The 25,542-nt window shown below is 36.6% G+C and overlaps 2 protein-coding genes across 8 annotated transcripts in view; both read left to right on the top strand.

Annotated features, from left to right (window-relative positions):
• Nucleotides 1–16,826, top strand: part of dnmbp (dynamin binding protein) — a 50,157-nt gene extending 33,331 nt beyond the window's left edge. For 4 of the 6 annotated variants that reach the window (XM_051914412.1, XM_051914414.1, XM_051914415.1 and 1 more), the window contains 13 exons: nucleotides 5,703–5,899; nucleotides 5,989–6,088; nucleotides 6,179–6,326; nucleotides 8,152–8,169; nucleotides 9,237–9,436; nucleotides 9,563–9,693; nucleotides 9,789–9,893; nucleotides 10,021–10,152; nucleotides 10,943–11,275; nucleotides 11,380–11,559; nucleotides 12,750–12,948; nucleotides 13,040–13,704; nucleotides 15,589–16,826. In XM_051914412.1, the coding sequence (XP_051770372.1) occupies nucleotides 5,703–5,899; nucleotides 5,989–6,088; nucleotides 6,179–6,326; nucleotides 8,152–8,169; nucleotides 9,237–9,436; nucleotides 9,563–9,693; nucleotides 9,789–9,893; nucleotides 10,021–10,152; nucleotides 10,943–11,275; nucleotides 11,380–11,559; nucleotides 12,750–12,948; nucleotides 13,040–13,704; nucleotides 15,589–15,774 (2,594 nt within the window). In that variant the 3' untranslated portion in view covers nucleotides 15,775–16,826. Of the gene's footprint in view, nucleotides 1–1,968; nucleotides 1,994–5,702; nucleotides 5,900–5,988; nucleotides 6,089–6,178; nucleotides 6,327–8,151; nucleotides 8,170–9,236; nucleotides 9,437–9,562; nucleotides 9,694–9,788; nucleotides 9,894–10,020; nucleotides 10,153–10,942; nucleotides 11,276–11,379; nucleotides 11,560–12,749; nucleotides 12,949–13,039; nucleotides 13,705–15,588 lie in introns of those variants that run through there. The other 2 variants (XM_051914418.1, XM_051914413.1) reach the window with 2 other exon arrangements.
• A 3,028-nt stretch (nucleotides 16,827–19,854) lies between these two features.
• habp2 (hyaluronan binding protein 2) lies at nucleotides 19,855–24,951 on the top strand. Of its 2 annotated transcripts, XM_051914191.1 has the most exons (13): nucleotides 19,855–20,023; nucleotides 20,125–20,170; nucleotides 20,267–20,365; nucleotides 20,481–20,591; nucleotides 20,690–20,806; nucleotides 21,025–21,141; nucleotides 21,582–21,735; nucleotides 21,819–21,913; nucleotides 22,031–22,259; nucleotides 22,668–22,810; nucleotides 23,898–24,032; nucleotides 24,123–24,268; nucleotides 24,548–24,951. In XM_051914191.1, the coding sequence occupies exons 1-13, from the start codon at nucleotides 19,877–19,879 to the stop codon at nucleotides 24,707–24,709; spliced, it is 1,701 nt and encodes a 566-aa protein (XP_051770151.1). In that variant the 5' UTR covers nucleotides 19,855–19,876; the 3' UTR covers nucleotides 24,710–24,951. The 2 variants fall into 2 exon arrangements, with proteins under 2 accessions (XP_051770151.1, XP_051770152.1); XM_051914192.1 differs by lacking the exon at nucleotides 21,025–21,141 and having other exon boundaries at nucleotides 19,868–20,023.
• Nucleotides 24,952–25,542: the final 591 nt, after the last annotated feature.

Below are 25,542 nucleotides of genomic sequence, written 5' to 3'. Positions count from 1 at the left end.
ATGAATTGCTTTCCTGAGGTAAATGTAACGTTATGTAACATTGTTTAAAAGCTGTTTTTTAATGGACACCTTTCCACGGTTGAAACACTGATTGAGCGATTACATGAGACATAATACATTTCAGTAAGTTTCTTTCAACATACCTTCTGATGTTCATTCATGTTTATTTTGTGCTGTAACTAGTAGTAAAGAGAAAGACATGATCAGTTCATGTGTGCTCTGCCGCTTGAACTAGTCTGTCATGAAGCCTTAATTAAACATCACCATTTTAATCAATGATTTAGGCCCTCCAAAACTGTTTCGGAAAAACCTAAAATTTATTTTCAGACATATTTTTAGTTGCAGAAATTTTAGTACACCACTAATTTCAGAAAGAAAGAGTCTAAAACTCTTCAATAGAGTCCCACTTGACATTCCTGTTCACAACTTTGTAGATACGTTAGATATGATGTAGACTTGCAAGGCCACAAAATTTCATCTGTTCACACTCTTATTAGCAAACAATGTCAGTCTTTATTTATATTTCCAAGTAAGGTTAGGATGTTTTGAAACACGCATGAGTCTGAGAGGATGTGGAGTGGTTAATGGAATGCTTGCTCACGTTTATTACGGGTGTGTCACATCCCACACAAATCAGACATCTGACTACGGCAAAGTGAACTGGAATGTGAACCTGCAGCCTTTTGAACAACAAACCAAAAAAACAGTTTCAATGACGCAGATTTCTGTGGTGTAACTCAAATAATTGGTAAAGAATTTTTAGCCGTGTTTCTGTTCTTATGCAACACATTCAAAATTATTTTTCTTCAATTTCGCATATGCAGAATTTTAACAGTCCTTGTAAGCCTTGTAAGATTTGAGGACGACATACTTTAATTTCCCAAGCCATGTTTACTTCCTTCTTAATTCTGACTAGTGCCGTAAATCTGTCAAAAGGGCTGGATATTTGTGGATTGTGGAACAACATGCAGCTTTCACACACATACTATGCGTCTCGCTTCCACACTTACTCACTCATGACAGTTGTGAAAGGTGTCCATGGTAACTGGGCGGTCTTCTGTGAACTTTTTGTTGAACACACAGTCCTGATAATTCATGTGACCTTAGACTAGAAAGGGACAAAAACAGCTCTGCACAGTCAGACCATAAAACACCCTTCAGTTTCACATCAGTAACAATGTTATCTCATTTTCAGTCGTAAAATAGTTTGCTTTCTCTGTACCACATTTGTTCTTGCAAAATGACCTAATTGTTTTACCTTGTAGAATAATATATCGGACAGGCCTCTTTATATGCATTTGTTTGCTGATTTTGGCTTTTTCAATATTATCCAATAAATTTGCTGTCTGTATCAACAGATATTATAAGTATCATATGTATGAATGTAATATGTATATGGCATGTAATTCTATATAATATATATGTATAATTAATTATAAATTAATAAGTATATAAGTAAATATCAACTGAACACTAATCATTTTTGCATTATCTCGATACAAAATCGGCGCCCACCTGCTTCCCTAGTACACCTGAACAAAGACTCCCACTTTAAACAGAACAGATTAAAAGTACTGAAAGGCAAAGAGGCCTTGGCATTGAGAGATCCTCAAGATCTTGATGAAATTCAGGCTCAAAAAGGTGGGGCCATGCCCCAAGTAGCCGGTCACTCCAAAAATGTGGAGTAGACCTCCGTAAATGAAGTGTCAGTGCAGTTTTTTTTTTTTTTTTTTTTTTTAACAGCATCAAAATCCAGCTCCAGGCTTTGGTGTGTGAGTAACTGTCTCTGTGCTCGCTCAGTTGTGTGTAATGGTGCAGGTTCCCATGCATTCAGATGGTAATGCGGGGACAGAATGGAGTTTGTGTCTTCCAGAGAGAGTCTTCTCTGTTGATACAGTGGGACTGAGCGATTCCACTCAGCTTTAGAGGAATGCACCGCCTGTGACCTCTGGTGTGTGTTTGTGTGTGGCACTGAAGACGAGGAGTGTAACAGGTGGGTGACGTCTTAGAGGCCCCGTCCTTTCTTTGAGTGCTGTTGAGTCGCCGACACAGAAAAGGCTGAAGATCTTTGCTGCATAGATGAATTGAAATGTTCAGTGTTAGGGTGTAATCAGTGTTAGGTTCACGGGGTAAAGGTGTGAGAGGAATTGTTGTGTGGTTGTGTACGCTAGTTTACACCTGTTGGCTTTGTGTGTGAGTATCATGTTTAGTTTGATTGTCCATGGTTGTACTGAAGTCTTTTCAGTTTCAAGACTAGTGGTTTATGGAGCATGAACAATGATAGATTTATGATAATATAGTGTGTTCCTGTGACTTGTTTCAACCATTAAATAACTTATTAAAGTTTCATATACAGTGAGGGCTAAAAGTCTGAGACCATTAGTAAAGATTCAGCTTTTGCTCTGTAAATTTCTTTCATTATATATATAAATAGTTTGGGATCAATAAGATTATTTTTAATGGTTTTAATGAAGTCTCTTATGCTCTCCAAGGTTGCACATTTGATCAAAAATACAGTAATATTGTGAAATATTACAATTTAAAATAACTGTTTTCTGTTTTAATATATTTTAAAATGTAATTTATTCCTGTGATGCAAAGCTGAATTTTCATCATCATCACTCCAGTGTCACACGATCCTTCAGAAATCATCATTCTAATATGCTGATTTTCTCCTTAAGAAACATTTATTTTTATTATCAATGCTGAAAATGTCATTCTTTTTATGAATAGGAAGTTCAAAAGAACAGCATTTATTTGAAGTAGAATTTTTTTGTAACAGTGTAAAAATTTTTACTGTCATTTAGTATTAAACTTGATCGGTTTAATTCAGTGATGAATATAATTAATCAAAAAAAAATTATTGACCCCAAACTTTTGAACTATATATATATATATATATATATATATATATATGTATGTATGTATGTATGTAGAGTATTTTTATGAGTTCAAAGTTTTAAACAAGCCTTCCCTTTTTTGCCATCCTTGGGTCTGCATTTGTGGGAACTATGTAAGCAACACATGGAGTGCACTGGCTGGAGCACGACCCTGGAAGCAGAACAAACATAATGTCACAATCAATTATGTTCACAGAAAGAGAAGCCATTGTGTATGTGTGTGCTGGGTCGAGATTACCCTCTGCCGTTCACCAGACCATGGCACACATACAGATGTCTATGAGCTCTGGCACACACAGTCTTGAAATTATACCTTAGTTCTTGCATACCTCATCACACTGTACTTACTGAAGCTTTTTCTTGCTCTCTGTTTCGGTTTCTCTCACTCTTTCTTTGTTTCACACATTTACGCCTTTGCACTCTCAACATTTGCTTGTAAATCACCTTATACCCACAGACCTGATTCATCTCAAGTTTTGGTTATATTTATAGGAAACCAAGAACCATGAACATCAAAAGGTTTCTGTATAGGCTGAGTAAAAATACAACTAGTTAACATGCATTTAGGAATTTCAGAACAGTGAATATTTTGTTTCAGAATGACAAAGAGGGTAAAATAAGAAATCTGTGCTTTTCACTGATACTAAATTTTCTTGCCTGCTCTTGTAGGGTCATAACTTCCATAAATCCACAATATTCATAATAGTTCTCGATCAACATGTGTTTTTCGATGACTGATTCTTACATTCAGGTTTTAATTTGAAAAATAAGTCCTTGTTCCAAATGTTCTCGTTTTAGACTGTCTGAGCTCAAATAGTTAAGCTCCATGTATGAGCTGAAATTCTATCCATCTGAATGAACGTATTGTGAGAATTTGCTGTTTGAAGATTATTTTGTTCAGAACAATGAATAAGCCTACTAACTAGATGTGGGTCACAACAGGTTGCATTGTAGCGGTAATATGTGTGTATGTATGTAAAGTAGAACAATTAGTACATGGATGAATGATGCTATATAGACCAAACTATTTTTTTCCATCTTTGGTTAGCATGGGCCACACACTCTGCATCATGTTGATGGAAAATAACTATAAATGACCTAATTTATTGTTCATTTAATTGTACAGTGTTGTAAAGGGATTGAATGGTGCATGCCTGTTGTCAACAAGTTTGACCACACAGAGGCCTAGTTATATAGAGAGATAACTTTAGTAGTAGTTATTAATAATTTTTTTATTTAATTAAAAATAACTGTTTAAAGCCCCTGGTTATATGTGTGTAATCTATCTTTATGCTTTATTTATTATATTAATATTAAGGTATTAATACTTAATGTATTATTGATAATACATTTAAAAAGTTTATTTTATTTTATTTTATTTATTTCGTTTTTTTTTTTTTTTTTTTAGATCATCATAACCACTTTGACTCGTCCAGACAAATTTTGTTGTCATAGTGTAGTTTTATGGTTTAGCAAAAACAACAGGTCACATCCAAGGCTGCTAACTAATGTAACTTCTGTATTGTAGTGACCAAATGTAGGAATAAATCATTGAATTTGTATATTGTGTCAACTACTAATCTGAATATTGCGCTGGCATGTTCCCTTTGATGTCTGCGGTCATCACTGCCATGTTTCTCAGAATAGAGCCTCTGAAGATTTCATTTATGGAGAGTTATTATGCTGTGATATTTCAGAGGTCAAATGTGTACTGGAATTACAAGACCATTTGGGTTGCGCTCAAATCTCTTATTAGTCTTTAGCGAATCAGCAACATAAAAGATTTATTGTAGAGTGATGTCAGAGTGAGTCACCACATCAGATGGCTAAGAAGTCTAAAGCTAGAGACAAGCTAAATTAATCTCTCTATTCCCGTTTTGACTCCAAAACGAGGCAAACTCTCACACACTCATATCACAAGAATATACACTATCATAATCACCCATATTTTTATGCATCCTTTCTTTATTTTGAAACTTGAAGTCATCATAGCTGTCACAGTTTTTTGCATAGTCCCACTTCAGATGCCTCCCCCTTCCTCCCGAGAGGGTCCATGTCTCACTGTGTGCTTTGACAGTCCTTTGTACCTCCATAAAGCACCATCTCATTCAGCATTGTGGGGAGGCACCGATGCATAAGAGCAGATCTCCCTCCCACACTCTCATGCCCCAGACCCATTTGAGTGCCAGTTCTGACCGAAAAGATCAAAGAGCAGTCAAACCTAACTCTAAGCCATGACATCCTCTGGATGGCCAATGGCAACACGCAGGGCAAACTGCCTTCTCTTTCCTATTCTTACTGGCAGCTTAATGAATGTGTCCCATGTTCTTTCCTCATGTTTTATAAATGAGTGTAATCCATTCAGACTGGTGTGAAATCTTTTATTATGTCTGTACTGGTAAAACTGTCTGTCAGTATATTGTTCCATCTATTGTCCCATCTATCGATCGATCGATTTATCATTCGATTGTTTTATCTGTCGATATCTATCTATATCTGTCTATCTATCTATCTATCGTTTAAGTGTAGTGTAGAGGAAAAAGTGTTTTAAAACTGATTGAAAACTTTAAAACACATTTTAAAACTGAAAGGCTCATGAATAATAATTTGATACAATTTTTGCCTAGTAGTCATAACTGATTTGCTGGATTTTGATTTCAGCAGCCATCAAGTTGTTTTCATTCTGCTACAATTGTTCTCACACTGTTTTATCAAACCAAAGATCTAAAAAATATAATAATTTTTGACCAGAATTGTTTTGTGGTTGACGGGGACATTCTCTCTCTCTCTCTCTCTCATCAGAGATGACCCTGCTTGCCTCCCAGCCACAGTCTCTGGAATCATCCCCGGCATCAGCAGCCACCGCTGAAGACCCTGAACAAAGGATGCTGGAGAAAAGATTAAAGGTCATCGAGGAGCTTCTGCAGACAGAACATGACTACATCAAGGATCTTCAGATGTGTGTGAAGGAAATCATTCTGCCTTTGCAGAAGAAACAGGTCCGTAAAATTCCAGCACTCAACGAGCATGAATAGTGTTTTTTATGTAATGAGCACCATTCATTCTTAAATATCCACATGTCTTGTAGGTCCAGAATATTGACTTTGATGGTCTCTTTGGAAACATCAACTCTGTTATTGACCTTTCCCGTCGACTTTACAAGACCCTCCAGGACACTGACTCAATAGGTTAGAGCAAAAAAAATCCCTGAACTCACATTATAGTTTCGGATCAGTTTCCATATTGCTGTTTTACCATATTCGTTTTTGTTCATCCAGGTCAAGTGTTCCTGGACTACAAAGGTGAGTTGGAGGAGGTTTACAAGATCTATTGCCAAAATCATGATGACGCCATCTCTTTACTGGAGACCTATGAGAAGGATGAGAACATCCAGAAGCACGTGTTGGAATGTCTAGAGAAGCTCAGGTAATTTTCACCGAAAGACAGTCGTTGTTTTTCATGAATCGGATACTTTCAGCTCATTGCATGGTGTGGTTACCACTACCAACGCATGTCCAGATCCGGTTGAGCATGTTAATGCTAGTCAGAATTTTTAACAGTGTGTAACTGAATGAGAAAAAGTTGTGTAGGACACTAATGGTGTGTTATTTAACATTACACATGATCTGTCAGTTTTAACAGTATCTGGGATTGTCGGTCATGTGGCGTTGACAGAATTGTATAGTAATACAGCATCAAGACAATGCTACAAGGTGTGCTGGCTAAGACTTACTCATGTCATCATTGATATGTCTCAGTGGCTCAGGATCTTGAGGAACCAGTCTGTTTTTCACGACTCATTTGATTAGACATAGGATGACTAAAGGCATCTGTGGTATTCCAAAGCCCGGAAACATCTTTGTCCTTTTCATTGTCTGCTTTTGAAGTTTTTATGACATTATACTATAGCCTGATTAATATGTCAGATGCCGCATTGAATACTCTGTCTAAGAGAAATGGGATGTTCCTTATTTTAGATGCAAGTACACTATTGTTCAAAAGTTTAGGATGATTTCTGAAGGATCATGTGACACTGAAGACTGGAGTAATGGCTGCTGAAAATTCAGCTTTGCCATGGCAGGAATAAATTACAATTTAAAATATATTAAAATTGTTTATTTTAAATTGTAATAATATTTCACAGTATTACTTTTTTTTTTTTTTTGATCAAATAAATGCCGCCTTGGTGAGCATAAGAAACTTTTGAAAACATTGAAAAACCTTACGGACCCCATACTTTTGAACGATAGTCTATTTGCATAACACAGAAGCTTTATGTCTCTCCATTGTTATTGTGGATTAGTAATGCATGGCGGGAGAGGAATGCGCCTCACCTAGTTTCACCACTTTGTTGGTTTCACTGTGTTTCATCAATCACTACCAGCCTGTTCCTTTAGCGTTATATATTTAAAAGACTTTATTTGAACTTACACAATTTGACTGTGGCAACTGCATTTCTTGACGAGTTTCTTATTGTACACTTTTTCCTGCCACCTATGTCTTTTAAGCTAGGTCACTTCCTGCTAGTACAGAGTTAAGTTTGTTCTTGCTATTTGCTGGTATTTTGCCAGATCAAACAGAGAATACAAGGAAATATTCTCCAGATATTCCCAAAAGTCCCAGAAATGTTGTAGTGGGGAGTGGGAACATGGAGTTGTTTGTCCCAAGTATCGAGACATTTGCGAAATGTGTGTGCACTTTGCCAAGACTACAGCTTAGCTTTATTCCAAATTACTCTGAATCCACTGGAGAAATTGCTAGCATTTTGATTCTCTGGCAGAACGTTACTGTAATAAAGCTAGCCATAAAAAAGAGAAATAATCCTCTAAAAAGGTCCTTAAGAAAAATGTCTGGAGACTTTTATTACTTTTATCTTCCACACTTGAATGCACTAGACTGTGACTGACATTTGATTTTGGCTCTCAGTGGGAGATCAGAGAGGGGCCAGTGGAGGCCCCACAGAGGCTTACTGCTCTCCTGAAGCGGGTCACCCATGGCATGAGTTGCCACGGCAACAAGCAGCTTATTAATCAAGGGCACGCACAAATAGTTTTTCAGTTTCATGTTTGTCTTGCCCTTTTGCCCGCTGCATTCTTGTTCAATGCAGCATAATGGCAAAATGTGACTTTTCTTTTAGAAATAAGCTGTGTGAAACCAAGAACATTATATGTGATAAACTCATTAGGTTTAAAACAACACTGTGTTTTGTTCCCTTTCTCTCCTCTCTCTCCTTCTTCTTCTCCCCTGACAGAGGGATATACCGTGAGTGGTAAGTTTAACGCAACTCTAAAGCAACTGCATGTGAAGCGCCTGACTGCATGCTGGACATTTATTAACCTGCGTAACCCTTTTCTCCTTGTGTTCTTGTGTGACCAGGGTGCTTTGTATGCTCTATGTGTGTGCTTTGTGTTTTGTGGTCGTTTCCTTGTCAATTCTGAGTCATATTCTGACTTAAATGTGCACAAATGAGTAGGGCTAGGTATTGAAACAGATTTCCATATTCAGTTCTGATTCACTGGGTATATTTAAGTTAAAATACCCATTGTGATTACAGCTTCTTACATATAGAAAGAAAATATGCCCCTTTTAATGCTATATATTGTGCAGGGAAGTGTTTCAGACTGATCTGAACTATTTATTAAAAGAACCAGTTCTTAAAGGGATAGTTCACCCAAAAATGAAATAATCCAAAAGAAGGTCGTGATTAATCTGAATTTTGTCCAGTTCTACGAATTAGATGCAAGTTGTGCAAAACAATGACTTTTGAGTCAGAATATGATCCAATGGGAAAATTGGTTCATATTTTAAAAGTTTTTTTGTTTTTGTTTTTTTGCAGTTGATTTAATGCTTTTTGGTGGCATGTGAAATGGTTATTAACACAATCTCTCAGCTCATGATGTGTTACTTTAAGTAATAAACCAATATAACAGTGGTGTTATTTGTCAAAGGCAAAAAAAATATATATAATTGCAGTGACTTATGTGTTGTTCAACTATTTAAACATACTGTTATTGCTTCATGATGTTTAATCTAAATTAGTTTTCCGTAACATCCAAATCATGCTTCATCTCTGGATTTGGATCTCCTCTGTTTTCATCCCATCAGTCAGAAAGTGTGCAGTCTTTGTTAGAATGTCTTAGTAGCCTACTGTGTCTACTGTAACCCTTTTTAAAGTGGTTGACAGTGAGCCATTGGGTAATTGATGGATGAAAACAATGTGTGTGTTCAGTGACCCCAGTCTTCTGTCAGAGGAGGATGAAGAATGTTATCTAGATGAGCATATAAATCTCTCTTTTTCACTTTATCTCCCTCTCTCACCCTTTTGTTCTGTCACAGGGGAAAGACAAACTACATTAATCTGGGTTCCTTCTTGATAAAGCCAGTTCAGAGAGTGATGCGGTACCCCCTGCTCCTGATGGAACTGCTCAACACCACTTCTGAGTCGCACCACGACAGGAAGCAGCTTGCCGAGGCTGTGGTGTCAATCAAAGAGATCAACGTCAATATCAATGAATACAAAAGGAGAAAGGATCTTGGTATACCTGTCATTCTAACGTTATATCGGTCTATCTGTCTGTCTGTGGGATAGGATGTCTTTTATCTGGTTGTGCATTTTCTCTGAGTGTGATCCATAACTCAACAGCACCATCTGTTGTCTATAGTGGTGAAGTACCGCAAAGGCGATGAAGACAGGCTCATTGACAAGATCTCAAAGCTGAGTATGCACTCCATCATCAAGAAGTCAAACAGAGTGAGCAGCCATTTAAAGCACCTGACTGGGTTCTCACCTCAGGTACATTGGCACTGTTATTACGGCACCATCATTGCTGGACTGAGAGATTTAGTTGAGAATTGGCGTTAACCAAACTGCATTTCATTCCTTCTTAGATCAAAGATGAAGCTTTTGATGAAGCAGAGAAAAGATTCAGACTGCAGGAGAGACTCATCAAATCCTTCATCAGGAACATCTCCCTCTATCTGCAGCATATAAGGGTATAAACTTAAAACTTCCCATATATTTCCATTCATTTAGTTAGTTTTTGTTTTGTGCGGTGATCAAAATCAAGATCGAAATTCGGTATATGAAGTAATTTTGCTTTCATTTTTTTATATCCAATAGGAGTCAGCCTCAGTAAAGGTGCTGGCAGCCATCAGTTTCTGTGACATCTACACAGAGCGGCAACAGCAAATGGATCCTGAACGTTTCCAAAGAGCGCATCGATGCATCAGCGACAAACAGTTCACAGAGTTTGTGAGTGCCAAAATAACTTTACATTACCTTTTAATTGTAAAAAACTGATAAAGCAGCAGTCAGTCATTTTTAATGGTCACTATATTAACATTGCTCATACTTAAAGGGATAGTTCACCCAAAAATGAAAATTATCCCATGATTTACTCACCCTCAAGCCATCCTAGGTGTATATGAGTATTTACAATCTGAGATATATTTAAAAATATCCTTGCTCTTCCAAGCTTTATAATGGTAGTGAATGGGGGGCGTATTTTGAAGCCCAAAATAAATGTATTCATCTGTAATAAATATAATCCATACGGCTCCAGGGGGTTAATAAAGGCCTTCTGAAGCAAAGTGATAGATTTTTTTAAGAAAAATATACATATTTAAAACTTTATAAAGTAAAATAACTAGCTTCCGCCAGACGACCGTACGCATACTGCTCAAGTTGACTTTTGGCAAATGAGTAACCCCTGAAGCGATGTATGATGCAGGATGTAGATAAATCATGGGATGATTTTCATTTTTGGGTGAACTATCCCTTTAACGTTAGTGTTTTTTCAAACATATTTCTAAGCATCTGGACCTAGATTTACGCTTTGCAGATGACAAAACTGGCATAAAACTCCCCATGGGGAAACACTACTCATATTTTTTTTGTGATCTAGTTTTGTTTTAGTTAGTTCAAATATTAGTTTTCCACCATTAGGCATTGATTTGAATGAAGCACATTTTATGTCATATTGTTATGAACTATATCTTGACTCTTTTTAAATGAGTCTGTATGTCTGTCTGTCTTTGAGCAGAAGGAGAGGACAGAAGACCTAGTCATCACTCCCCTCAACCAGCTGCTCAGTATGTTCGCCGGTCCCCACAAACTGATCCAGAAACGTAGAGACAAGCTGCTGGACTACGACAACTGTAAGGAGCGTGCAGAGAGGCTGAAGGACAAGCGCGTGCAGGAGGAGCTGCAGGCGGCGAGGAATAACTATGAAGCACTGAACGCCCAGCTGCTGGATGAGCTGCCCAAGTTTCACAGCGCGGCCGAAGATCTGTTCACCAGCTGTGTGAGGAGCTTCGCCCAAGCCCAGAGAGATTTCGTTTCACTCACGCTGGGAGAACTCACACCACTACTGAAGGTGAGGACATTGTTTCAGCAAAATCTACATAATTCACAATCCTGTGATGTTTTCGGCCTTCTTAATTATTTTCAACTTATTGTTATATGTTTACATCCCTATAGCTATCTGGTTTGGGTGGCACAGAAGGAAATCTGGTGTCCTTGTTCCAAGAAGAGCACACACGAGTGTTGGATTTACTTCAGAGCTTCAGTTTCTTTCCCGATAATCTTCCCACTACTGTACGCAAGCCTTTTGAGAAGAAGACTCTGGAGAAGCAGAACACCAAGAAGCAACAAGGCCCTGTGAGTTTCCCTAATGCAGCCTGATCCAAAACAGACAGGTCTTCTTAGCAGTGTTGTGTAAAATTTAAAATTAACTATTAAAAATCTCTTTTGGTAATTAAAATAAAGGTAAAGTAAAATATTAATATTAGATGAAACACTTAACTTTTAACATAAATTAAACTTGAAATGTTGCCTTGTCAACTAACTGAAATAAAATAAGTTGAAGTACTAAATTTACTAAACTGAAAGAAAAATCATTTAAAGCTAAATAGAAATAAGTTAAAACTAATAAAAATGACAAAAGCAAACAGATACTACAACTTAAATTAAAATAAGATAAAATAAAATTGAAAACTGAAAATATAAAAGTACAAAATAATTTAAAATATTAATAAATACTATAAGATTATATAAATAGTGCTAAAATAACACTATTTCTTAGCAACAAAGTTAATTAGTTTCAAATCTCTTCCTTTAACTTTTTCCCTGCCAGCGTTTTTTAAAAAGGTTGCCAGCCACCGCCAGCATTTTTGATAATTTTCACCTGGGATCAACTTTCATGACCTCCAGAATATTTTGTTGTATGAATATCTGAACATGTACTATATACAAAAGAAAGAACAGAGCATCTGCTTAAAAAAAAAAAAAAAAAAAAATTTTATTCTAGCTTTATGCATTCTTTTGTTTCATAAAAAAAGCAATATTTTGAACAAAAAGCTGAGGATATTTTTCCAAAGACTACAACATGCATAGGTAATGGCTTTATCGTTTTTTTCTGCTCCTTTTTTGCATGCTTTTTTTTTATCCGAAGATGCTATACTCTTTCAGAAGATGTGTAATAGCGCCTGCCCCCTTCCATATAACAGTGAAAACATGGAAAGCCGGAAAATTCAGTCTATGGCGGGGAAGCGTTGTCTCATAATGACGGGGAAAGAGTAAATCTTCAATGTTTAAGATTAAAAACCGCTTTAACCAAGGTGGTTAGCTGATCAGACTTGACTGGTTTTCCAGTTTTTTAGATGTTTTTGATACTTTGCAGCTAGTCTAGAAGTCTAGAAGGCCAGACCAACAAACCAGCTTAGGCTGGTTTAGGCTTGTTTTTCAGCAGCACAGTCAACCTCTATGAAGAAAAAAATTATTCAAGCAGTATTCTGTCTATTATTCATTCTCCTCTCTTTCTTTTCCTCTTATTCTGTCTGACATTGCAGCCAAACTATGTACTACAGACGGATGAGCACCGAGCGGGGCTTCTGGCAAGATACGGGCCAGAGAAACTCTTCCAGGCTGAAAGAAATTTTAATGCAGCACAGGACCTGGATGTGTCTGTACTGGAGGGAGACATAGTGGGTGTCATCAAGCAGCAAGACCCCATGGGCAGCCAGAACCGCTGGCTAATAGACAATGGAGGTTTGTATTGAATTATCTGTGAATGACTCGGGTGTACGCTTTTTCTAAAATGCATTTGGCTTGAACACCCTCTTTTTCTGTTTTTCTTTAGTTACGAAGGGCTTTGTATACAGCTCCTTCTTAAAGCCCTACAATCCACGCAGGAGTCAGTCGGATGTTTCCATTGAGAGTCAATCATCAAACGAGTCTGGCTACGGTGGCTCTTCTCCCATGTTCTCACGGCAGAATAGTAACAGCACTCTGACTTTCAACCAGGATACATCGACCGTCAGCTTCTCAACTGTGACGGCGACAGCTCCATCCCAATCTCACACTCGCCCTAATCAGGAGACCACCCTAAGGAAAAACAGAGAGGCTTCCTCAACCAACTACTCCTCCGCCAATCAGAGGGATTCCCTTGACCCCACCTACAGAAACTCGCCCAATCTCAAAGAACTGTCAGAGACAGCCAGTCGAAATAACAGGGAACTCCCAGAGCCTTCCTACCGAAAACCCACCAATCACAGAGACACTTTAGACTCTGATCAAAACACTCCAACCAATCACAGAGATCTCCCAGACTTCTCTGAGACAGATTCTTGTTCCTCCATTAATAATTCTAAAAACTCCAGATATGAATCATCTTCAAGGTATCACGACTCGCGCAGCTCACAGCAAAAACAAAATGGAGACTATTCGGAACAGCAGAGAAGAACACAGCACCCTCCTGAGGAGTATGTAGATCCAGAGCCTGAGCCTGAGATTGATGGACACCAGGTATGTCGTATTGTAAACACAACTTAATCACTCCAGAATTCAGTGATTGCTTACTTCGAAATAAACATAAAATGACATTTACAACCCATTTTACTTCCATAATCTGACATATTTCAGAGTGAAACAAGATATTTGAGTATATAACTTGTTGATCGACAATATACAAATTACAATTACAAAAATATTGTTTGTATTATAATTTAATGTATACTGTATTAAACCGCATTACCCGCATAAACTGTTTTACTTAACATCTTTGATTTTTTTTTTTTAATATTAATAATTTCAATTTTGTCTTCATGTTCAATTGAAAATCATCCCTACTTAATTACACTATTTGATCTTCCAAAATGTTGTGTACAAATTAATAATTTTACTGTATAGTAATTAAAAATGTTATATTTTTAATAATGATATTAAATAATTAAAGGTGCAATGTGTAAATTTTCGGAGGATCTATTGACAGAAATAATAAAACTATGTTTTCAGTGGTGAATAAAGACCTTACATAATGAACCATTATGTTTTTATGACCTTTTAAAATGAGATATTTCTAGCATGTTTCTACAGTAGCCCTAAACAGACAAACTGCTCTACAGAGTGCGTTTGCTTGACTGGCTACTCTCTGCTTGTCTCAGATGATGACATCTTTGTCCTGTGTTGGCCACACTGCTAGATGCCGCTAAAATTTACCTTTAATGCACCTTTAAATGTAATAAATATAATTAAATGTATAATTAAATTATATTACTTGCCATTTATGGTTCCTCATATTAATAGGTTCAGTTTTGATTTCATGTTGACTTTAAAATCTTCTATAGCTCCTTTAAAGGTTCATCCAAAAAATTCATCCAAAAATGAAAATTATGTAATTAATTCCATAATTTAACCTCATGTCGTTCCACACCTGTAAGACCTTCGTTCATCTTCGGAACACAAATTAAGATATTTTTGATAAAATCCGATGGCTCGGTGAGGCCTGCATCGCCAGCAATAACACTCTCGTTTTCAATGCCCATAAAGCTACTAAAACATATCTGAAACAGTTCATGTGACTACAGTGGTTCAACTTTAATATTATAAAGCAAAGAGAATACTTTTTGTGCACCAATATTAGTGAAAATAGTGACTTTATTCCACAATATCTAGTAATGGGCGATTTCAGAACACTGCTTCAGGAAGCTTCGAAGCTTTACGAATCATTTTTTTCGAATCAGTGGTTAAGAGCAGCAAAAAAATGATTTCAGTAAACAAGGCTTCGTTACATCATAAGTGTTTTGAAGCTTCAGTAGTTCACGTGACTCTGGTAGTTTGATACGTGCTCCAAAGCACTTATTCGAAACAAATGATTTGTAAAGCTTTGAAGCTTCAAGAAACAGTGTTTTGAAAACGCCCATCACTAGATATTGTTGAATAAAGTCGCTATTTTGTTATTTTTGGCGCACAAAAAGTATTCTAGTCGCTTTATAAAATTAAGATTGAACCACTGTAGTCACATGAACTGTTTTAAATACGTCTTTAGTAGCTTTGTGTGCATTGAAAAAGGGAGTGTTATTGCTGGCTATGCAGGCCTCACCGAGCCATCGGATTTTATCAAAAATATCTTAATTTGTGTTCCCAAGATGAACGAAGGTCTTGGAACGACATGAGGGTGAGTAATAAATGACATTATTTTCATTTTTGGGTGAACTAACCCTTTAAATACATTTGATGTTCATCAACAGTTTTGTATATACATTATACATAATAATAATTAATCATAAAATTATAAAAAATACAAAAAAATTTTAAAAAACATTTAATGTATAATAAAATTAAATAAAACTGTTTAAAATAAAACTGTTTATTTTAAATTTATTTTCCTACCTCATGTTTATTTTCCAGATATATTACGCTCTTTACTCCTTCAGTGCACGGTGTGCAAATGAGCTCAGCATTTCAGCCAATCAGCGGGTCCGAATCCTTGAGTTCCAGGACATGAATGGCAACCAGGAGTGGTGGCTGGGGGAGGCAGGAGGACGGAGGGGTTACGTCCCATCCAACTACATCCGCAAATCTGAGTACACATGAGCTGCACATTTGTACAAGGGAAATCCCCAAAACTACCCTAGACCACTACAGGTCAACTCATTAAAGGGGAAAACACTACAAAAAGGACATTATTGTGCCTTAACTATAGAGGAGATGCACTGACGTGGTGAACTGGTCATTGCTACTGATAGGGAAAAAAATACCCTCCATATTGATTTCAATATATAGTCCACAACTGAATGTAACTCCTGAGCGCCTCCTAGTGCTCATAGAGCATGGTGCATGTGGAATTTTAAATAATGGAGTGAAAAAAAAAGATTTTTTTCTGAGAAGCTGTTCAATATCGGATTCAATGATCTGACATGTTCTGCTGTTCTCGGATATTCCATTTATAGTGTTAGCGCTTAAGTGCTCCGTAGAGAGCAGTGTAGGAGTGGAGTGGAGGATTTGTATTGGGCATGTGCGATTCACACTGGAAGGAAATGATAGGATTGATATTCCAGGACTGGCATGATAGTGATGCTCGTAAGTTAGTGTGCGAGAGAGAGTGAGTGAGTGAGTGTGTGTTTGTTTGCCAGTAAGAAACGTATTTGTTTGAGTGTGTGCTGTGTTTTGAGAAGTTGCCTCCCTTCAACTGACAATCATAGTGCACCACCTAGAAAAGAGAAAAACGATTCTGTTGGGTATTAATGAATGCGAACAAAACCATTTATGTGAAGTGTTTTGATTTACTCCCTATTGTGGCTCCCAGAAGATAACAATATTACCATTGGTGACCATGTCATATTCCTGAAAATATGAATGAAATGCAAGAGACACTTTTTTTTATGGTACAGTGTTTTTTTTTATTTACCTTTTTGATAGCATTGTTAACTTTGCCACTTGCACTTGAATGCATTTACAAGTTAATACTGACATGTTTTGAGCAGTTGTGAGTTCAAGGCACCAGTGAGCTCATTTGATGTGATGCACCAACAGATAATCTCTGAATATTTATCTCTCATGCTGTATATACTGAGAATGAACTTCTGCACTCCAGTGTCAACTGATCTTGTTTCTCCTCTTTTAAATAAAAATCAGTTGAAAAACAATGCTTTGAGTGTTACGTCTTTTAATTCTATAGAGTACGAATGCACCGATATGGAAATGTTTGGAAGATAAAATAACTATTTTAGCACATTGTCAACTTTAAATGATTTTGAATGATTATTGTTCAGTTACATCCTTACAAAAGTACAAAATCTATTTTTATTGTTGTATTAACATTCATTTCAATTAAACATGAATGAACTGAAACTACAAAACTGACAAATTGAAAGAAAAAGAAATGTATAAATGACTAAAATCTCTCTCTCTCTCTCTCTCTCTCTCTCTAGATAGATAGATAGATATACACACACAGTTGTGCTCAAAATGATTCATACCCTTGGTAAATATGACCAAAGAAGGCTATGAAAATAAATCTGCATTGTTAATCCTTTTGATCTTTTATTTTAAAAATCTACAAAAATCCAACCTTTCATTGGAGAATAAGAATTTTAAATGGGGAGAAAATCTCATTATGAAAGAAATATTTTTCTCTAATACACATTGCTCACAATTAATCATACCCTTTTATTCAATACTTTTTGCAATGTCCTTGCAATCCTATCTGACCATAGAACATTTGAAAAGTCAAAACCTGACTGTCCCTACTAGAAGTCATATAATGGGCCGTGGTTGGATCTTCCAACAGGACAATGATCCAAAACAAACATCAAAACCAGCACAAAAATGTGTCACTGAGCACAAAATGAAGCTTCTGCCATGGTCGTCCCATGAGAAGAAGCACCAACATGGAGCTGGGAATCTGAAGGATCTGGAGGGATTCTGCATGAAGGAATGATCTCTGATCTCTTGTCAGGTGTTCTCCAAACTCATCAGGCATTATAGGAGAAGACTCAGAGCTGTTATCTTGGCAAAAGGAGGTTGCAAAAAGTATTGAATAAAAGGGTATGATTAATTGTGAGCAATGTGTATTAGAGAAAAACATTTCTTTCATAATGAGATTTTTCCCCCATTTAAAATTCTTATTCTCCAATGAAATGTTGGATTTTTGTAGATTTTTAAAATAAAAGATCAAAAGGATTAACGATGCAGATTTATTTTCATAGCTTTCTTTGGTCATATTTACCAAGGGTATGAATAATTTTGAGCACAACTATATATATATATATATATATATATATATATATATACACTAAAACCAACAAGAGTTTTATTTGATATAAAATAAATGTTAACTGAAATAAAATATTTTAAAAAAAAAAACTTTATTTCAGCTAGTTTTCAAGGCAATATTTCTCATTTTTATTTAACTTAATGTACTAAAATCACTCAAATTAACACTGAAATAAAAATGAATAAAAACTACATAGACATTTAAAAAATAATGAAAAACAACTAAATTACTAAAACTAAAATTAAGAAAAAGGAAAGTGTAAAAATAAAAGCTATTTCAAACAATTAACAAAAATTATAATAGTAGTACTAAATTGTACTAAAAAGTACTAAGTGATGTTTTTGAAAATGCAAAAATGTAAAGGTTTTCTGTGATGGTTTGGGTTAAAGGGTTAGTTCACCCAAAAATGAAAATAATGTAATATATTACTCACCATCATGTCGTTCTACACCCGTAAGACCTTCGTTCATCTTCGGAACACAAATTAAGATAATGTTGATTAAATCCGATGGCTCGGTGAGGCCTCCACTGCCAGCAATGTTACTGCACCTCTCAAGATCCATAAAGGTACTAAAAACATATTTGAAACAGTTCATGTGAGTTCAGTGGTTTTATCTTAATATTATAAAGCCACAAGAATACTTTTTGTGCGCCAAAAAACAAATAACGACTTTTCAACAATATCTATATGGGCCGAGTTCAAAACATTGCTTCAGAGCTTTACGAATCGAATCAGTGAATCGGAGCGGCAAAGTCACGTGATTTCAGCAGTTTAGCCGTTTGAATGGAGATCCGAATCACTGATTCAAAACAAAAGATTCATAAAGCTCAGAAGCTTCATGAAGCAGTGTTTTGAGATCGGCCCACATAGTTATTGTTGAAAATTCGTTATTTTGTTTTTTTGGCGCACAAAAAGTATTCTTATCGCTTTATAATATTAAGATAGAACCACTGAAGTCACGTGAACTGTTTCAAATATGTTTTTAGTACCTTTATGGATCTTGAGAGGTGCAGTAACATTGCTGGCAATAGAGGCCTCACTGAGCCATCAGATTTAATCAGAAATATCTTAATTTGTGTTCCGAAGATGAACGAAGGGTTTGGAACGACATGAGGGTGAGTAATGAATGACCTAATTTTAATTTTTGGGTGAACTAATCGTTTAAGGGATAGAATATACAGTTTGTACAGTATAAAAATCATTATGTCTATGGAAAGTCTCCATAAAACATGAAAACCCAACATGTGTGTGATAAAATATAGAAGTCATCTAATATACAAGAAGTATCCAACATGCTTTACATTTTCCAGATTTCATACATTTGGGTTATTTGATTAGATTGTCAAAAGCTATAAATTTGATTAGATAACACAATAAATTTAAATTCTTCTAAAAAACGGCAGCAAAGACATTTCACATCAGTCTTATCAAGAGTAAACTCAGCCGGGTAACTGACCTGAGGATTGAAATCAATCTTTAATTCATAGGGTATTTAAAGCGACGTTCATGTAGGCAATTTGCTTGGCATTATATAAGCGAAAGGTGAGGAATTCATTAATACACTGTTAATCAATGAACAAATACTCACACAATATCTTTTCAAGATGTTTTGTTTTGTTGAATTAGAGAATTCACATCATAAAGCCATTAATGAAATGTTACATATTTTTTGATACTGGTACTGTATTTATTAATTAATTGAATTGCTTTACTGACAGGAATTTATTGGCTGAACAATACATTTTGACTTGTCATATAGCTTTGGCATCAGCTCATATTAAACATTAAACTGTTTTAAATTAAGTGTTTTAATGCATAGGCCTATCTGTGGCGCACTGGCCATAACACAGGAAATCAATGCTGTTAGGTAATGATTGCTAGACAGTAGGCAGAGAAAAGGGTCCAGGGATCATCCAAATATGGGTCAACATATTTACTGCACACACAAAAGACCAGTGACTTTTGTGTTTGTGGATTGTGCATCTATTACTCCTGGAATCATGTTTCCAGTGATTCTGCTTCTTATAGGCCTGTCTGGCCTCACTTTACCAGTTCACGCAGCGCCCGTATGTAACCATATGAAAATGCTTTGAAATATTTCAACTTGTATGTTTAATGTAGGTGATATTACACTGCTATTTAACTGAATTTGTGTCAATTGTTTCAGGCTCTATTGGACGACCTTCTCACACCGGCTTCGGAACTCATTGATGGTGAGAAATATTATATTGTCTGGTCTCCATTTATGTATTTCCCAAGGTTGTTAGCATACTCACGTCATTATTATTTCTCTCTCGCCCCCTTGACAGAAGTGTATGATTACTCTAATGACACAGAGGAACTATCACTATCTTCAGCTGAAATTAATGAAACCATTGATTGGATGTTTTCCTTCTTTGATGAACCAGGCAAGGATACACATAAGTAGATTATGTAGATTAAGTAGAAGTAGTTCAAATTATTGAAGAGGATCAGTTTGGTGCTCACAAACATATGTACACTGATCATGTTCATGTTCTATAGAAGCGTGTAATCCAAATCCTTGCCAGAACGATGGAGTATGTGAACTCCTAAAGAATGGCAGATTCAAATGCATCTGTCCAGAGCCTTACATTGGCAAAACGTGTCAGGAAGGTGAGCTCTTCATATACTGCACCCAAAAATATAATAGGCCTAATAATAAACAGTAAGCATGTGTATCATTCTTGAGTCTTTATGTGCGGATCTTCCAGAGAGGAACGTGTGTAAGAAAGTGAAGTGTGGTCATGGTGATTGTGTCAGAACTCAAAAAGCCCCGTTTTATGAATGCAAGTGCTGGCCCCCCTATCTGGGCTCTAAGTGCAAGAAAGGTGAGCATCTCTGTCTCTAATTTCTGAAGTAAAACAAATTACTTTCAAAGTGTTTCTTTCAGCAGTAAAGATGAGAGCTTAGCTGTTTTTATGAATGAATTCACTAACCTTTAGTTTTTATTAAGTCAGACTGTAGTGAATTGCTATTTGTTTTCTTGAAATTGTAATTCAGTTTGTCTTATTAATTGCTTTTGTGCTTATTATGTTTGCAATATTAGCCTCTGCGTGTGACCCAAGTCCATGCCTGAATGGAGGAAAGTGTGTTAAAGGCCGTACAAGAGCTAGTTTTACATGCGAATGTCCTAAAGATTACATTGGGACGTTCTGCCAAGTTGGTAATATACTTTTGCTAAATGTTTTTATTTTATTTTATTTATCAACCTTATTTTTAAAGCAAGAGCTGGCATGGCCATTTGTAACCCAAATGTGTCTGGATTCTAATTTTACCTATACAAAAACTGTTCATTATACTGCTTTATATTGCAAACTGGTTGTTATCCTATTATTTTAATCTATTATCATAATCATAAACACTCTGGTTTGTAGCACAAATAGCTTTACCATTTATTGCACTTTGTTGTTCTTCTAATTATTTACCTATAGCAGCAAATGAATCAGAAGTCTCGCAAATTCACAGAAAATAGCTTAATTCTGCATTGAAAAATGAGGTGGATATTGTATGCCAAATCTATTTGTTACTTTACATAGCCCTGTCAATTAGGTATAGTAATGCCAGATGTTATATGCCAGGTGTTGTATGTCATTTTGTATTCAGGCCCAAATGATTGCTATGAAGGGAATGGGGAATCATACAGAGGTTTTTTCAGTGAGACAGTGGAAGGAATGGAATGTTTACCCTGGAACTACTATCGTATTCCCTTCAAGAATTTTGAAGGCAATGATAACATTGGAGCCCACAATTACTGCAGGTAACAATTCAGGGAATTCCTAGTAAACTCCCAATGAATTTTGATATCACACGTCGTCTTACGCATTATCTTTGTCACTTAAGAAATCCGGATGGAGACCGGGAACCCTGGTGCTTTGTGAAAGAGAAGGGCAAACTCCGGTGGGATTACTGTAATGTCAAGCCATGTTCTGAACCAGGCACAGATTTTCTTTCTACATTCTCTCTTATATAAATGTAAACACAGAAACATTCTTCTACCTGCTCAAGCAGTCTGTTAATTGTACCACTATACTTCTTTATAAAAACTCTCACAGAACCAGTAAAACCCTCCACAACCATTGCAAAACTGGAATTTTCTGACTGTGGAAAGACTCAGACTATGATATCCCCAAGGATATTTGGTGGGAGGAAGTCCCTGCCTGAAGCGCATCCCTGGCAGGTTTCATTTCAGGTCCGGCCCAAGGGCTCTAATGCAAACTTCAGCCACAACTGTGGAGGAACCCTGATTGACTCCTGCTGGGTCCTAACTGCTGCTCACTGTATGTAAGTTGGGCATCTGGGGTTACTGTCTGTGCCAGGGGGCTAACGTCGGTCCTGGAGAGCCACAGTCCTGCAGAGTTCAGCACAAACCCTAATCAAACACACCTGAACAAGCTAATCAAGGTCTGAAGGGTTGCTAGAAAGCTATAGGCAGGTGATTTTTTTTAATCAGGGTTGAAGCCAAACTCTGCAGGACTGAGGCTCTCCAGGACCGGAGTTTGCCACCCCTGGTCTATATGCAATATTCAGTCAAAAACCTTCATTTTGTTTTCTTGGTGTCTTTAAGTTACTAATATTATTGATAGTGATTGTTAAGGATCACTTTTCACTTTAGTTTAGCCTTTTAAAATTCATATGCATCAAATATCACTTTTATAAACTATGTTTGCATGGTTTGCATTATCGTGGCAGTGAGGAGAATGAGGAGGTAAGGCTGGAGATGGGTGGTGTGAACCTGGAGAAAGATGACCCTGCAAAACAGTTTCTGGAGGTGGAGAAAATCATTGTTCATGAGAACTATACAGAGACAGCTGAAGCCCTGTATAATGATATAGGTCAGTGATTCACTCTTCAAGTAAATATGTGTCTGTCTGTACCAGTTATGGTAAAAGAAAACCAACCAACTTCCGTTTGGAAATAATCCTTTGTATTCAAGTTTATGGATTATACATTCATAAATCCCATTTTAACTTACTTATTTGCAGTGTCAATATCATTGATTGGATGAACACAGCATGCGACATGTTTTAATAATGGGTTGTATCGCTCTTGTGCATCAGTTGGGCTAAAATATTCCTGACTGTATCATCCAGTTTGTCCCGAATAGATCTGTTGGATCATAACTGTAAGAATAAAATGTTTGTTTGTCTGAATGCGAGCTTGCAGTCAATTGTAAGAAAGTGGGTGGGTTAAGCTGACTAAATCAGTGACTTTAAGTCATCTTGAAGCCCCCTTGGAAGATTGTTGAGGCCCCCAAGAGGGCCCTGGCTCCCTGGTTGAGAACCACTGGACTAAATAATTGGAGAATTCTGGCATATGTCACCAAAGAGAGGCCTTGACGTTTCACCGGAAGATCAAGTTATGACATTTGATAAAAAATTACATGGTCAAGAAAAAACAATCAAAAATGAAACATGCACTGAAGAATTGTTCATCAAGAATGATAATTCAACAACATCAACACACGATAATGTTCTGTTTAAGCATGCACTATAGTTATGTACTGCCAATTTAGATGCTCAAGCTCTTTAAAGTTGGGTGGATTCTGATTGGCTGTCAGTTTTTTTATAACGTACACTTAAAACTTTACAGTTATAATTATTGTTATAGTTATAAACCTTAGTTTAAACGGGCCTTAAGATCAATAATGTATTTAGAAAAATAGGAATGGGGTGAATTTTCATTTCATGCCAACTTTAAATAGTGACTTTAAATGCCTTCAAACTCACCAGCCTTTAACTTTGTAATCCTGAAGATTTTGGTTAAATTGTTCAGGTGTGTTTGTTTAGGGTTAGAGCAAAACTCTGTAGGAAAGTGGACCTTAAGGTCCAGGGTTGAGAACCCTGCTATAGTAGTATTGACATCTTTTTTTCTAATCAATTATGTACACTTTACAGTGTTTTTGTTTCTCATCTATGCCAGCCCTGTTGAAACTAAAGGCAATAAATGGACGGTGCGCAAATGAGACCAGTTCTGTTAAGGCGGCATGTCTCCCCACTGATTCATTCCCTGATGAAACACAGTGCACCATATCAGGCTATGGAGCCACTGAGAAAGGTGTGCCTGGATTCAATTTTCACTGTTAGACATTCACCATAGCAAGACTACTGAGACTATTACTGTCTCATCTGTTACCCTTTCTTCCAGAGCATATTGTCTCTCCTCAGCTGCTGGATGCCAAAGTTCTCCTGATCTCTCAGAAACGCTGTATGTCTCGTAATGTCTATGAAAACAGAATGGATGATTCCATGATGTGTGCTGGATATATGCAAGGAAAGACTGACTCTTGTCAGGTATGTCCCAGTCCCAAGTTTGTTTCTAGTCTTTAATGAAGTTTACACATCAAACACAGAATTAGGGCATTTGAGTAGCTTTTATAAACGTGCCTTAGTAAAAAACATTACTGGTGTGCATCTTGAGACAAAACAATGACACTGACATATTTTAAGATGTCAATACAAGTTGCTTTCAGTTAAAACAGCTCAAAAATGCATTTTAGTCTAGGACTAGGCTTAAGCCTTGTCTGTGAAACGGGGGGAGTATGTAGTAACTTTATTTATTTACTTTTATAGGGTGATTCTGGTGGACCCCTGGTTTGTAAGAAGGATGATACTCATTACATCTATGGTGTGGTGAGTTGGGGTGACAGCTGTGGCAAGAAGAACAGGCCAGGTGTCTATGTCCGTGTCACCAAATTCATTGACTGGATCAATGAAAAGATGAAATCAGCTTAGGATAGATACTCTAGAGATAGTGGTCAAATAGCTGAAGAGGTTTTAACTGAGAAAACTCATTTTCAACTCATAATATATATATATATAAACAGTCCACAGTTATACACGTGCAATAAGCACAATTAGTAACCAAAGGCATAACAGCAGTAGGTTTAATGTCAGTATTTTAGAACTGGTCTGGTGATCCAGGGGAGTTGTTACTTACACAAAAAACATTCAAATAAAAAGTCAAATAAAACATTCTTTTTGGGTGATTAGCCATTCAACAGCCACTTTTGTGGTTCATTTACATATTGAGATATTAAAGTCACAGTGAAACAGTGACAGATCTCTCTCTACATTGTAACGTTTATTTAACATTAAAAAAGAAAAAAATGCAGTGGGTGTTGCACTCAAAAGTGGAGGAAGGTGAGCATGAACATGCAGAGTCGGAGTTTAAGCAGACTACGGCCTTGTCCCAAATAGCACACTTCATGTGCACTTGCAATGGCTGCTGCGTGCGCATGTCCTTAAGTCCACAAGACTGGAACACCCTATGCGGCCGATATGCGCCCGTGTGCACTTGCCAAGCCCGCACTGAAGCGTCGTTACGTCACGAAAGTCTTTACGGTGTCATTTGGGACAGTGCCTAAAGGATTGGGGAAGTGTCATTAAGTGCAGGTCTAGTTATGACATTTTGATTACACATTGAGAGATCAAACCATTTAAATATGAAAGTTACACACAAATTGTTTGCAAAAAAAAATAATAAAATCTATGCATTTAAAAATTAGGGTGAATTCTTTCCATGCAGACTTTGAGAACCTTTGTTAGCATATTAATTTGTCTGAACT

The sequence above is a fragment of the Ctenopharyngodon idella genome, chromosome 12 (assembly GCF_019924925.1).
Source record: "Ctenopharyngodon idella isolate HZGC_01 chromosome 12, HZGC01, whole genome shotgun sequence".
Classification (NCBI taxonomy): domain Eukaryota; kingdom Metazoa; phylum Chordata; class Actinopteri; order Cypriniformes; family Xenocyprididae; genus Ctenopharyngodon; species Ctenopharyngodon idella.
Note: the sequence above shows the minus strand (reverse complement) of the source record. Positions and strands in the feature narration are given on the sequence as shown.

What these genes read in the sequence shown, in the direction of transcription:
- habp2 (XM_051914191.1), top strand. Translation starts at nt 19,877, where the DNA reads ATGGGTCAACATATTTACTGCACACACAAAAGACCAGTGACTTTTGTG. An exon ending in GGCTTCGGAACTCATTGATG is followed by an intron (nt 20,171 to 20,266) that starts GTGAGAAATATT and finishes CCCCCTTGACAG; the next exon opens with AAGTGTATGATTACTCTAAT. An exon ending in TTCCTTCTTTGATGAACCAG is followed by an intron (nt 20,366 to 20,480) that starts GCAAGGATACAC and finishes CATGTTCTATAG; the next exon opens with AAGCGTGTAATCCAAATCCT.